Source organism: Pteropus vampyrus, unplaced genomic scaffold (assembly GCF_000151845.1).
Source record: "Pteropus vampyrus isolate Shadow unplaced genomic scaffold, Pvam_2.0 Scaffold17, whole genome shotgun sequence".
In the NCBI taxonomy this organism is placed as follows: domain Eukaryota; kingdom Metazoa; phylum Chordata; class Mammalia; order Chiroptera; family Pteropodidae; genus Pteropus; species Pteropus vampyrus.
Window position 1 is genome coordinate 9,702,564 of NW_011888798.1, and position 15,470 is coordinate 9,718,033.

Here is a 15,470-nt window from a genome sequence, read left to right on the forward strand (position 1 = left end):
GTTGACCTCACAGATTGCAAGGATCTTGTCAGTTTACAATACCTTAGTTTTTATTTTTTTACACCTACAGCATCTGGTCTTCCTAAGTGGTCTCCCATCTCTTTCTTTCTTTTAACTTTTATTTTATTATTAGTTTCAAGTATATGGTACATTGGTTAGACATTTATATAGTTTGTAAGACAGTCCCTTTAATTGCTCTTTCTCTCCTCTGGCTCGCCACCTAGCCATTACATTAATGCTAACTGTATTCTCTATGCCGTGACCATCTATTAACTACTAATTTGTACTTCTTTAACCCTTCACCCCACTCTCTCAACATTAAAAAAAAAAACGAAACCCTACCATTTGCAATGACATGGATGGACCTAGAGGTTATTATGCTGAGTGAAATAAGTCAGACAAAGATAAATACCATATAAGTGAGTTCACTTATATGTGGAATCTAAGGAACAAAAAGAACAAACTAATCAAAAATAGACTCACAAATATAGAGGACAGTCTGGTGACGGCTAGAGGGGAGAGGTATTGAGGGGCTGGAAGGGTTTCTTTTTAGGATAATGAAAATATTCTATAATTGATTGTGATGATGGATTTACAACTCAATGAATGTACTAAAAGCTAAATTGAATTGTACATTTTAATTGGGTGAATTTTGTGGTAAAACTCATAAAGTGGTTGAGTTTTTGTTTTTGTTTTTTTAAATACCCAGGTTCTTCCGTCTTTCTTTGTCTGACCTGGTTCATGCTTGTACTTGACAGCTTCCATAATAGCCCCAAGATAATTGCTGCCAATGCCTGTAACAAGTGCAGGCCATAATGTCCAAAGCAAGGAAAGGCTTTCCTCTTAGTCCCTTTGTCAGTGAGGGGTTTTTGTTTTGTTTTGTTTTGTTTGAAGCCTCCAGCAGACTTTCCACATTTCTTATTAATTACTTGCAGCGGGAATGGAAGTGCTAGGCTTGCTTAGCCCAGTCACAGTTTATCTCTTATTGATTGAAAAGGGCTTGAAGAGCTTTCCTTTAAGGCATGTGGCGACTAGATATCTAAACAAAACTGCCATTTGGTCTGGGGCCTGAGGACTTAAGTACTTAGAGAAGCTTCTTTGGAGCTCACACTCCTTTAGCTAGAATTTATAGCTGTTAAAGAAAAAATTATTCTGACACTTGTTAAAATGGTAAGGAAGACTTTATTCAATATCATTGCAATAGGAACCAACTCTATGGTAATTGAGGAGAGATCACTGAACTCTGAATGTAATAAAGACAGATGGGGTTTTATAGCAAACCAGCAGGATTCAGGGGGTTGGTGGATAGCAAATTACTAAGAGGAGACATCAAGCATAGGGGATTCTTGTTAAACCGACCTAACAGGGTTCTTGCTAAAGAAAGACCAAGGACTTAGACATCAAAAGTAGGATATGAGAACTTGATTAGATATCAAGGATTGATCAGGTAACAAGGTTGGAGGCGTTCTGGATAACCGACTTAGTAGAATTCTTGCTAGGACCGGACTATGCAGGCCTGGCAAGGACAGCACAGACTCAGAAGGCCAAGGTTAAGGCCTAGACAAGAAGAGGGCTCAGAGAGGCCTAACTAAAGTTTGGTCAAGGAGAGAGTCTTTGTCATAATTCAGGTTTGATGGCTTTTTTTTTTTTTTTCATTTTTTTCTTTTCTCCTTATTATTTGATTAAAAGCTGACGATTTAAAATCAAGTAACTTTCAACAAGTCTTTAATTCAGTATAACTTTTACTTCAAAAAGTATGATGTGCACCTATTCACTAACAAAAATTTAAGAAACATTTAACAACATACTCTCTACATTTCTGCATTTTTTAAATGAGATTTAGTAGATGTATTAATTATTTAAATTAGAACTTTGACTAGCAGACACATTACTAACAGGCCAATTTTAGTAAAATAAAATAGAATTGTGAATACATGCAATTTCTGCAACTTCTACAAAACCTGAACCAGCATAACCTGATCATTAATAAGACCTGCCATTCCATATAATATGCATTTAAGACAGTTTGAAGGCAAATTTCTGCTCAGATAACTTAAAATATGACAATGCAGTGACAGTTTTAATTAGGATAAAATCAGAATAGCTAAAATGCATGTATAGTATGTTTTAGAATGCAAATCTATGCAATCCCCAACCTAAGAACATAAGAGAAATCTAAAATATATTTGTTACATAGTCAATTTGGTTCTCCAAACACATTTTCTCCTAGGAAGCAATATCACAATGATGGTTAAAGTACTAGATTAGTCCCAAGAGACTGTTTAGCACATTTTATAATCAAACTTTTTAATATTAATGGTAATCATAAGCCATTTTGAACCAATGATTGGAAGGAGTCAGGAGCAGGGGCCTTGAGCTTTGGCATCAGCATTTTCTGGTTGTAATGAGGAGGGAGCAATATCAGTGGAGGGGATTCTGGTAGAAATAAATGGCTTGCTTATAAAGAGGTGGGAGTGCCTCTGAGACTGAGGGTACAGTGATTATATAGTCTGCAATGGATGGTAAATGAGTGTACCTTAAAAATACTCTAACTTGACATATACTTTTTGAAAGACTTATCACAGTAAATATAGCTCTTTAGGCAAACATGCAGTTTATTAAAGTGGTTCAGTTCCCATGGCAACATATCTGGAATTTATAGCTCCTTATTTTAAGAGGGCTTCATTTCCACTTACTGAGACACTGCAATCCAAGGCTAAAGTTCTTAACTGCCTCCAGTCTCATTGTTTGATGAATTTCTATTGTTTAGAAAATTCAGACATACAAAATGTAGCTTGCTAAATCAGTCTTGTGACTTTATAGTCACGTGCATGAATTTTAAAAAGGTAATTTTAAATTTTTAAATGCCCCTATTTAAAATTTTTTATTATTACCAAAACTACATATGGTCACAGTTTAATGAAGAGAAATAGCCATTTCAAAAAATAACAGTCCCCTAAAGGTACTCCCCAGAAGCAACCACTTTATTCTCTCAGTGTTTACCTCAAATCCCTCAGCAATGTGTTTATCTTACTTCTTGGTTTGTATTATTGCTTACTTTGTAATTTTAGCTGTCATCAGTTGGCTTTCCAATATGGAAGATAAAATTTTAGCTCTTTCACCCCTCTGCCTCAAACTCACACCCAGGTCTTTCCCATATTCTCATTCTCCTAACAAGGTGACAGGTGGATAGGCAGGAAGGCAGGCAGGCAGATAGACTGATGGATGATGAATGGATGGATGGATGGATGGATGGATGGATGGATGGATGGATGGATGGATAGATGGATGGATGAATGGATCAATTGATAGAGAGTTTACTTTTACTAATTTTAGAGTAATTTATACCCATTTAGGCTTGATCAGTATTCACCATGGATATTCTTAGAACCATGTTTATAATATTTACAAATAGGTGAACTGTGTAATATAGTATGGATATGTTTTCTTCTACAAATCATTTTCAATTATTCATCTTCAACTTTCCCCTAGTTATTTAATATCTTCTTAATATCTTTAAGCATTACCATTGTATTAATTGTGTCTTCTAAAAGAAATTTCCCCTGTAGTTTTGATCAGCTCCAGCCTGGACTATTGCTTTTCAGTCTGCTGTAGAGCTCTCATCCTGGGCATTTTCTTTATTTCTTCCTTGTGTTGAATTACCTCTCTATTTGATATTATTTTCTTGATTTGTTTACTCCCTCATTTTGCTGTACCACATTCTTCAGTAGTCTTCAGAAAGGGTATTATTTGAATCCCTCCATACTTGTAAATGCCTTTATTCTACTTTTATTTCTGACTTTATTTTTCCTAGAATTTTTAGTGTTGATACTGAGTTATCCAATGCAAGTCAAAATTTTTATTCTATTTTGATCCTATGAAATCTTTTCTTCCCCTTCCTGGGAGCTCGTAGAATCAATTTTTCATCTGCAGTGTTCTAAAGATTCGTGGTGATGGACCTTGCTCTGGGTTCATTTTCTTCCACTGTGAAAGATCTTCAGTGGGTCTCTTTCATATTCCATTTTGGAAACTTATATCTTTAAGTTCTGTAAAGCAGCCTTTATTTCTTCGATTATATCCTTTTCTCTGTTTTCTCTTTATTGTTTTCTAGAAATTTTATTATTCATATATTGCCCTCATGGCCTGGTCTTCAAATTTTCATATATTTTAACTGTTTTTTTAAATGATTTGCCATCTACTTTTGGGAAGATTTTCTCAGCTTAATAATTAGTGAATTTTTTTATTTCTGCTATTATCTTTTTAATTTTCAAGAGTACTTCTCTTCCTCCCCAACTATTCCTTTTTTGTAGCATACTATTCTTGTTTTGTAAATGTTAATCTCTTCTAGTTTTCTTCTCTCTGTACAGTTGATCTGTTCATATAGGTTGCTTTCTACAAACACCTGATGATCCTTGGTTGTTTGCTTATATTTATAAGTAAGACACTAAATGATGAGTAGAAACTCTGTTCATGATTATGGCTTGTAAACTGTGGCCTTCAATAAAGGGTGATCTGACCAGGACTGCTGAGGAGCCCCCAATATTAATATCTTTAGTCTTTTCTCTTTGGGTGGTCAGATTCCCCTGCCTAGAGGGTATAAGCCCTTTTGTCTGTTTTGGGCCTGTGAGGGGGTAAGAAGGTTGAGGAAGAAGGGCAGATCTCAACATTTATTATATAACTTTCATTTAATGTCCATGATTTTAAGCATAGTGTACCATCAACGTGGGATTCCTCCATCCAGTTACTCTCTTTCATGCTCTGTAGAAAATCTCTAGTTTTCTGCTAGGTTGGGTTGGGAAGTCACCTATTATGTGGTGACACATAAATCAATGTTGCACATATCAACTACTTAAACATTCTTTCAGCCAATTTTCTCGTGCTAGCCACACCTCCATACTCACTTCCAGAGGTGCCGTTTCCTGAGCTTTTTTAGATTACCACATTGTAAACCAGGCACTTCTCAATTTTTCATACTCCAGTTTAGAAACTATTAGGTTGGCTAATCAGTTAGCAGGCATCTGTCTACTTTTTAGCTCCTAAAGTTTCGTTGCTATTGATCCTTCTCCAGTGTTCTTTCTCTCTATACACTTTGCTGTCATTTAAACCTAGCTCTGAGAAAAAGTAGAGGTTAAATGTGTGACCTTTTCTGTCCTGGAGACAAACTAAATCCCCTCGTTTTCCATTTCTCTTAGCCTGTTTACTCCTTAAAATGTCCTGTTTGTAAATCTACTTAAAGTTTTTTAGTTTAAAAGATGAATAAACCAACTTATTTTTACTCTTAAGCTTTAGTCCTGGCTTTTATTCTTTTTTTAGTCTTCCCTTTTTAAAAAATGATATTCATCTGATTTTTTTTTTTTTTTTTGCCTTCTATTTTCTCCTTAAGTCTATTCCACTTAGTCTTCTATATACTCTTTTTTGAAAATTACCTTATAAACAAAACCACCAACCTCTTCTGGGCCTTAGTCTACTTGATTACTGATTTTCCATTGAAACTCTTCTCTTGTCTTGTTTGTTTTTTCCTTCTAATTCTTGTCTTGTTCTTGTTTTACTTTTCAGGTTGTTTTTTCCTGTTTTAGCCCTCTTCTTCCACATACCCTTATATGTGTGCTTCTACTTTCTCTTAGGCTACTTAGAAAACAAAGCAGTTAAAAGTTCATAGAAACTTACTGATTTTCGAGATTTTTTTTTCATTTATTAAAAGAAAACGAAATGATTTTTAGTAAATATTTTTATGACATTAATAAGGTTTAACTTTTAATATTTAGGCAGGTGCTGTAAAGGATTATATTAAGATGATGCTTCACAACGATTCACTTAAATTTCTGGTTTTTGCTCACCATTTAAACATGCTCCAAGCTTGCACAGAAGCAGTCATAGAAAACAAGGTATGTTACCATTTTTCTACGTAGTACTTTTAGGTTGCAGATTTTTAATATAGTAAACATTGTCTTATAATTGAGTTTTTTTGCTTGCTTTACATGATGGTATATAAATTATTATTAGCCATTTTTCTTGCAAATTATAGCAATATATTACTAATGTGTATTGATATTTTATTAAATTTTGTCTTTTACACCAGTCTTATAATTTTCCACTGATCAAATAAATGATCTGGATTGATTAAAACATGCTACCTTCATATGCTATAATGTGAATTTCATTTTTGTTACTAGATGTACCATTTGAGACTGACATAGGCAGTTAAAAGTTAAAATTTTTGATTATCCACATGTAGCCTTAGAATTTGGGTGATGTTGATGGAAAAGGAAGAATGTATTAAGCCAATTTTTGTGCCTGACTACAGTCATACCTTTTAAACTCCAGGCGGCATATTCTATATAGAATATGATTAAGATTTTGTATAGGTAAATTTATAACAGATGATCAGTCAGGTAAGCTCCACCAGACCTGCTGGCCTTACTGCATTATGTTATGTCCACCTTGCTCCCCAACAGCCCCGTCAGTGACAGCATCATCCACTTTTTTCTTTTTAAAATTTAAACCTGTCACCTCTCTTTATGTTAGAGGACTTCTAGAGGTGCTCAGAAGCAGGCAGAAGAAATTTCCTGACAAATTTCCTGACAAATGATGTGAGCTTAATATATGTGTAGCCACTTGCCTATGTAGGTAGATTTTTTTTTTTTAATGGAGGAATAAAGACATTTTTTAACACTTTGTACAGTATAGATTTTTCAAACACTAGCCAATAAGTTCATTAACATTACTAGAGAAGTAATTCTAATATTTCCTTCACTGAAATATTTATGATAATATAATATGATAAAGTGCTATACATTCAAAGGTACTTTCTCATTGGTTATCTTATAGTGTCTATAAAACACCTCCTAAGGAAAGAGTTAATTTACCTTAGAAATAATTTTTAAATGATCAGACAACAATATTAGATTCATAATATTTTTTTATTCTGATTCCATTTTACTTAAAGCTACTGGAATCTATTCCAAGTATAACAGTCTATCCCCTTTTCCTACTTCTGCTTTACTAATGTATTTAGAATCCCACTTAGCATCACTAAGAGTTAAAAACATAGGTAGTCACAGTGTTGGGAGTGAATTTCTCTCAAACTCTCCCTAGCCTGACAATGTGTTTTCCTTAGAAAGACCCTCAGAAGATTTTATAATCTTCCTTAATTGATATTAAATGAGTCACTGGTCAATTTATATCTGTATTGTGAAGACATAGAAAGTTAATAAGGGACATTCTATTTAATGATTAACTTGACTTCTTATATAAGTATATATTCTCTATGTCTCAACTACTTAAGACTGTGTTTTCCATAAAACTGCAAATATGAATGAGATTATTTGAAATTCAGGGCTTATACTTGTTTTACAAAGTTGAGTAATAAGTTCTTTTTAGCTGCTCTAACACACACACTGATTGTTCCCATTTCTCAATTCAAATCATTCTTAAAAGACAGCACTGTTCAGTTTAGCACTTAATATTTCTCTGCTTTTTAAAACTGTAGGTGGGTGTGTTGGTCTCCACCTCAACGGAGATGACCATGACACGTTTTTCTTTTAAGTTTAATAATTTGAAAAAAGAGAATTCAAATGGTACATTTAAAAATATATTTTCCCACTTAATATTAGGATATTTCATAAATAGACATACTACTCTTCATGAATTCCTAATACATGGGCAGAATCCTCTTTTTACTTTCTCACACGTCTGACTTTACTTTTACTTTGGAATTAGTGATCCTGTAACTTGAAAATTATTCTGATCCATCATGAAATTTTCACACCAGTTTATATAGAATTTTACTGAAGATGACATTTGCTTAATTCAGTAATGATTTATGAAACTTCTGGTATATACAAGGCATTGCGCTTGGCAGCGATGCTGTGAAGATGAATTACACATAGATCCTACCCTTAAAAGACTGAAAAATGAAATTGTTATCAGAAACTAGTCAGAAATTTGATTAATATTCTTCTTGTATAACATTTACCAACCTGACATCTTACGCAGTTTTTATTTTATTATGAGAACATAAAAATAAGCTGTAACAATATAAAATGAGATGGGTGCATGGAGGCTTGTCCTAATTTTTGCCATGTCCTTTGTTAATCCTAGACTCGTTATGTTAGGATAGATGGAAGTGTTCCTTCTTCAGAAAGAATACATCTGGTTAATCAGTTTCAAAAGGATCCTGAGACTCGTGTGGCTATCCTAAGCATTCAGGCTGCTGGGCAGGTAAGAAATTTTGAGTCTTAATTTGATAATGAAACATCTTTGAGATCATAAACAGGCCATTAACCATAATTATAACTTTATATCTGATATCTGGTATAATAAATATTCATTTAATTTTGGAGAGTGTTAGAAAGTATAATGGAAAAATACCTCAACACCTCTGACTCAAATCTTCCTAAATTTTCAAGGAAAGAATTTCCTAGAAGAGTATAGTTCATTCGTTTGTAATACTTTTTCATGACCATTTTTCCTTCCTTTGAATTTGCATAGAATTTTCCCATCTCTTTCTCATAGCACTTACCTTTTCTTGGTTGTTTTCAGCAGAGTCTATGAGGCAAGGTGGCCTAAGGCGTAAGAATTCTTCTGCCTGAGAACTTTTTGTGGAGTGGCCCTGGTTTGCCTTAGAATTACATTTGGCTGCAAGTAAATGAAAACTCAAATTAAGAATGACTTAAATACATAAAGTTTTTTTATTCGCTCATGTAGATAGTCTAAGGCTAGCATGGTGATTCCACAAAGTCCTCAGGACTTAGGCCCCCTTTGGCTTTCCGCTTCATCACTCCCGGCAGATATCTTACTTCAGAGGGCTGCTAGATCTCCTCCGTCATATCTGCAAACCAGGCAGCTGACTGGAGGGAAGCATGCTACATCTCACTGGCCTGCAGTTAGTCCCATGGTCACAGCTAACTTTAAGGGAAGCTGAGAAAAGTACCCTTTATTCTAGGTAGTCATGCTAAATATCAGGTGTTACATTACAAAAGAGCAAGAAAAGAATAGATATTAGGGAAGGCAATACCAGTCTCTGTCATACTATGTATGAGGGAAACCTACTGGATTTTTTTCTACTAACATTCTAAAATATTTTTATATAAATGTCTAAGCCAGGATGTTTAACATAGAGAAAAGTAATCGAGCATATCACTCTGCGTCCAGCCTGGTGGTATATGCCACATCTGGCATCTTCTGTGGACTCTGGATTCTGAACCAGGGCCAAAGATCTGCTTTTACTCAGCTAATTGATGTGTGTATATAAAATTGTATATAGAGAGAAACCCCATGAGGATGAAGAAGTTCTAGAACTCACTAGGAATTCTAATCAAAACGGTTGTCTCAACAGTTCCCTCATGTTGGATTAAACTTTCAATAATCTGAGTTTTATATATCTGTTAGAATATTCCAGACAAAGAAATTATCATCAAAAAGAGCTTAAAATTAGAAATAGAATGCTCAGCATGGGAGAAGGAAGATAAGAGGAAGCCAGGCAGGAGATTTTAGCAGTGGCCTGATAAGAGACTGAAATTCAGATTGCACAGGGCACTCACATGTTATTCAAGTCTCTATTCCTGAAGACCTTGTAAAATTCAAAACTCACACACTTGAACACTAGTATCTTCACAGCAATAAAGGAAAGTAGAAAGGACTTTGTTCCTGGAGCATGTGAATCTTCTATCACAGTAGTAACTTAGAGTACCATTTATCTTGCCAGCATATTTTCTCTTTATTCTTATATAGTCATATGATGCTTTTTACACGCTTAAAGGTGTTCCTCTTTAAATAGGACTTCTTATTTTTCAGCATTATCTTTAGTATTTTGTGGCATTTCCTGTCCTAAATAGCAGCACAGTTTAGATGGTGGTTGTTTGACTCTCTCCATCTTTTTATTACTTCTAACTTCTGTTCTAAAGTGATTGATCTTCAGTGAATTTTTCAGCTTGAGGACTAGTGCCACTGTTTAATGAATGCGAGTATGATGCTGTTTTGTGATATAAAAATATATTAAGTTAAAATAATCTATCAAAATAACAGCACAGCAGTCACAAAAGTCACTCATTCACAGAAGTTCCAGTGTGTGTGAACAACAGCATGGATTAGATAAGGATTAGATGATATTCCCAAAGGATGGTAGGTATTTCTGTCCACCATCTAACCTCATTTATTCTGTGTGGCAATAGCGTAAACATGGTTCACATTTCACTCAGCCTACCAACTTTAAAACCATGCATTTTTCAGAGACTCATGGACGTGGACAATAGACTAGTGGTTAGTAGACGGGAGGATGGATGAGGAACGGGGGTGGTAGACAGGGTAAAGGTGGTCAAATATGTGGTGACAGAAAGAAATCTAACTATGGGAGGCGAACACACAGTGTAAATATATACATGCCTTACTGTTAAAATGTACAACTGAAACTTATTGGATTTCATTAACCAATGTCACCATAAAAATAAATAAATGAATATGTACATGCATACATACATAAATTTTAAAAAATAAAATAAAATCATGCATTTTAGACTCATTTTTAGCTTGAGGGGATTTGCATTTTTATTTTATAGATTGATTATAAAACAAGAGTTAGTTAATGTTTTTAATGTCACATTATTTCAAACTGATGTAAAATACAATTGCACGAAAAATGCAATTGCGTTTTATGTATTGAGATACGAGCAAGTAAACTCAGGGCCTTTGGAATGTAACATAAGAAATTTCAAAGGAAGAGATCATGACTGGAGACATGATTTGCTTCTTTACAGAACAGCAGGATGAATTAAATGAATAGAGGATGTCATCGCTCTTTGCCTAGTTGCTATGGATACGATGTGATAGAAATTATATTCTCATTTGTAATGTATTTTATTAGATTTTCCAGTGGTAATATGAATCCAGCCTTCATCAGAGGATAAAGTGATTTTGTTTATATATAAATCCATCAAACTGACTTGAAATATTTAAGTACGTTTTAAATGTGTGTTTTGTAGTTTACCTGTCTCTTGCAAATAAGCAATCTTCATTTACCTTACACGAATTAAATTTTCTTAATTGGGCTTAAAATAAAAGACTGATTTGTTTTTATGTCCTTCAGCACCCTCTTGTCCATTTAACATGTTCAGAAAAACTTTATTATATATGGCTCTATGTTATAGTCTCAGTTTATTTGCATCTCAATTTCTTCACTTTGTTTTGCTTAGGGTTTGACATTTACTGCTGCAACTCATGTTGTATTTGCTGAATTGTACTGGGACCCTGGGCATATAAAACAAGCAGAAGACCGTGCTCACCGAATTGGACAGTGCAGTTCTGTGAATATTCACTACCTTATTGCAAATGGGACTCTGGATACCATTATGTGGGGAATGTTGAATCGCAAGGTAAAGCTTAAATTTAGACCAGGTTACCAATTCACTCATTAGTATTCATAGCCTACATGAGTTAAGAGGCTGAGTTTTAGTGTTTTCAGGTAAAGGATACTTACATATACTAAGATATTGGTGTTAATAGAGACCAAGTTCAGAAAAGGCTTCAGTTGATAGTATCGTACCACTATCCTCTATAATAAGAGAGAGGCATGAATTTCCGTGTATACCTATTGTCTTCCAAGCCCTTCTTCTACCATTTTGGAAACTAGAGGAGAGGGTTAGCTAGCAAGGAATCATAATGCTTTCAAGTGACGAGTCTTTTTTGAAAGCAAAGAGTAAACCCTTTCTCAGAAGAAGTCTTGAATTCCAAGCTAATTTTGGACAGAGGACAGCCTGTACCCAGACTCTAGAAAAAGAAGGAGAGACACTGCCTGCTCTGTCCACTGAGCTGTTTCTTCTCCTAACCTTGAGGGATGTTTATAGAAAGGATTTGATTAAGGATTAGAGGATAATTTTCAAGTTTTCAAAATGGCCAGTCATATATAGGTTTAATTTCAAAGTTTATAAATATTAAAATAAAAGTTTTATGAAAAAAGCAAATAGTATAATATCTCTTTTCCTCATAAGAATAGGAATCATTGACTTGGTAATTTGGTTGTAATTTTGAATAATTATATTACTAAAGCTTCTGATATGTTGAAACAATATGATTTTCTTTAATGGGTTGCTTATGATTTAAATGTAAAATCAAGTTATTGCTTAGCAAATGCCAGCTGTGAGGTGAACTATTATGTAATTCTTATGCTTTTCCATCTTACAGGCTCAGGTCACCGGGAGCACATTGAATGGTAGGAAGGAGCAACTTCAGGCTGAGGAAGGTGATAAGGAAAAATGGGATTTCCTGCAGTTTGCTGAGGCTTGGACTCCAAGTGGAAGTTCCGAAGAGCTCAGGAATGAAGTTTTGTTCACTCATGTAAGATTATATGACTTATTCCTTTCTATTTTTTAAAAATATCTTGAAATTGTAACTTTATTGTGTATTGTTTTAAATAGAAACCTTCAATTATTCATGCTATTGAAATGAGCCTCCACATTGATGCCAGAAGGCTGCAAAAGTGGCTTGTATCTTCCAACAGTTATATATCAGGGCTCACTGTTAAGCTCCTTAGAAAATAAGCTAAATAGAATCCAGTCTTCAGAAGAAAACATAGGAGTCTGTCTTTATGACCTGAGTGTAGGGAAAGATGTATTAAATTTGCCACAAAATATAACATTAGCAAGTCACAGATCCAATAAAGATACTTGCATTACAATGTCTAAAGTATATAAAGATTTTAAATTCAATTAATAAAACACAAAGAAGCCAACAGAAAAATAGGCACAAAATGTGCTCATCAGAGAAGACCTATGTAGCCAATAAACATGAAAAGAAGCTTGCCTCACCAAAATAAGGCAAATTGTCCCTTTACATTAGGAAATAATCTGTGGTGTGAGATCATGTGACTGTCCTGTTCCCAAAACCTTTCACCTAGTAGTTTTAGCATTCATTGATGATCTTTGCCTGAATCAGTTCTAAAATAGTGGTTTTTCTAACTCCATCATTGCTTCTATGTTTATTAGCTGGCATTTTTCTATAAGGAAGAACTTTACTTCTCCTCATTAAAAAAAAGTATCACTGAACTTGGGAATTCTGTTACTGTTAGTTAATGTGGTATAATCCTACACTTATTTTTTTTAAATATCTCGCTAGTGAAATCTTGTTCTTTGTTCTTTTTTCTTCTTTTTTTTCTTGTTTTAAATAAGTTTCTATAAATTTCTGATTGCTTTTTGCTTTCTGACAAACAACGTATTCCAGATTCACTTTGTATTTACTTTGCCCCAGATTTGGAACCAGATGTTTCTTTCAGGAGCCATGAATCCCTTTATTGTCAAATGATATTTAGAAATCAGGAAATTTTATTGCTCTGAGATGTCATTGCTTCTGTAACTATTTTCAATGTACAGTTATTTGCACACACATGCGTACATACATACGTACGTACATATGTACATACATACAGTTTTGCATAGGTAGGTAAACATGTATGTATATATATGTATGTTTGTATATGTGTGTTCATTAAGTCATAAGTTCATATATATACAGTTCAAATCCAGCACCATCGAGTTCTTCTTCATGTTCTCCATATATCTATATGAATATAAATATTTATATTTCCTTATCCAACAGTGAGAACTCTGATTCGTAATATTATCAACATATTTTCTCATTTGCTCCATCCTTCCTACATACAAAATACTTTTAAAATTACTATACTAATACCACTACCAAGAGCTAAGTAACATTCAAGATTTCTTAGAAGTTTTAAACATGGTATCCTGTCCAAAAGTTACTTGAATTAATTCTTTTTTTCTATGTGGTTGTCTTACCAGTTTGCTAGACATTTAGGTTCATTGGTTTCTGTATGTATTTAATTGTAGGATTTACATTATTTGAATATTTAAAACATTTAAATATTTCAAAAGTCAAAACTATAAAAAAAGTACATGCAGAGAAGTCTCAATCTCATCCCTATTTCTGTTTCTATTCATCCCCTATAAGTAGCCATTTTTTTAAGTTTCTGTATTAGTTTTTCCTGATTTTCTTTTTTGCAAAAATGAACATCTGTGTGTGGAGGAGGGTGCGTGCGTGTGTGCGTGCGTGCGTGCGTGTGTGTGTGTGTGTGTGTGTGTGGTGGTTTTGGAAACAACCAAAATGCCTATCAGTAGGAGAATGGATATATAACTTGTCATAAAATGCTATTTAGAGGTTAACATGAATGATTTAGATTTATATATCCAGATGACCAGATTTTTAAAACATAATGTTGTTATTTTTAAATATAGATGCACACACAAATAATATTATGTATTTATGAATACATATGTGTGTAATAAAATACATAAACATAGATTGGAAGAATATACATCAAATTTATAATATCGGTTGCCTCTGAGAGAGGAGGAGAAAGAGCCTGGGAAGAATAAAAATGTCATAGTAACTTCATTAGAAATATTTTATTTATTTTATTTTATTTTCAAAAAGGGTTAGAATTAAATATTACAATATTAGTACTTTTAGATTTTGAATGGTGGGTATATGGATGTTTGTTATAGTCTCTATATAGTAACAAGTGCTACTTGGAGGCCATATATAAACTAAATAAGAAATAATATATTAGAGAAGCTTGAAGTCATTCAAACTGCTGTTTCCTAGCCCTTTGGGAGCAATATGGTGTGAGAGTTATGGGAAGTTTAATTTTAATTTTTGAAAGAATTGATCAGAAATTGTAAGACTAAAATTAAGGTCTGCACATGTTCTCTTTCATAATGCAAAATTTAAAATTTAATATAAAGTTTAGTTCCATAAAAACAATGTTATTTATGTGGAATCTTACTTACAATAATAGTCATTTTTTTCTAGGATTCTAGAATACCATTCTGTTAACTATTGCTAAAGAAATAGGATTATTCCTAAGAACTTATTTAATTAAAAAAACTCCTTTTAGTAGTACTTATATTTTGGTCTATTAAAAAGTAGATATCCTAGGTAATTAAAAAATATATAACTAAAACTATAAAAATATAACTATTATTTGAAGCTGTTCTCATTCTAAATTCCCTATTGTACTATGTTTAAATTTTCATTTCTAATATAAGTATGAAGAATTTGAAACACATCTCATATATATACACGATTATTGTTTTCAAGTGTATCTGAAGAAAAATGTACATCTATGTACAAAGTTAAGACAAAAATCACCCAGTCACCCTGACCAAATCTTACTTTCCTGAGTTAAGTACTTATTTTTCATAGTTTACTGTTATCTTGTACAGATTTTCCAGTGCATGGCTTTGGACACACATGGTTTTATCAGTACTCCCACCTTATCCACAGTTTCGCTTTTCACTCTTTCAGTTACCCATGGTCAGTAGAGGTCCAGAAAACCTCAAATGGAAAATTCCAAAAATAAACAATTCGTAAGTTTTAAATTACGTGCCATTCTGAGTAGCGTGATGAAATCTCCTGCTATCCTTCTCCATCCTGACAGGACATGAATCATCCTTTTGTCC

The 15,470-nt window shown here is 33.6% G+C and overlaps 1 protein-coding gene across 5 annotated transcripts in view; it reads left to right on the top strand.

Moving 5' to 3' along the window:
• Nucleotides 1-15,470, top strand: part of ZRANB3 (zinc finger RANBP2-type containing 3) — a 262,163-nt gene that overhangs the window by 145,744 nt on the left and 100,949 nt on the right. For all 5 annotated transcript variants that reach the window (XM_011354495.2, XM_023527494.1, XM_023527492.1 and 2 more), the window contains exons 9-12: nucleotides 5,766-5,885; nucleotides 8,101-8,220; nucleotides 11,190-11,369; nucleotides 12,178-12,330. In XM_011354495.2, coding sequence (XP_011352797.2) covers nucleotides 5,766-5,885; nucleotides 8,101-8,220; nucleotides 11,190-11,369; nucleotides 12,178-12,330 — 573 coding nt within the window. The remainder of the gene's footprint in view (nucleotides 1-5,765; nucleotides 5,886-8,100; nucleotides 8,221-11,189; nucleotides 11,370-12,177; nucleotides 12,331-15,470) is intronic.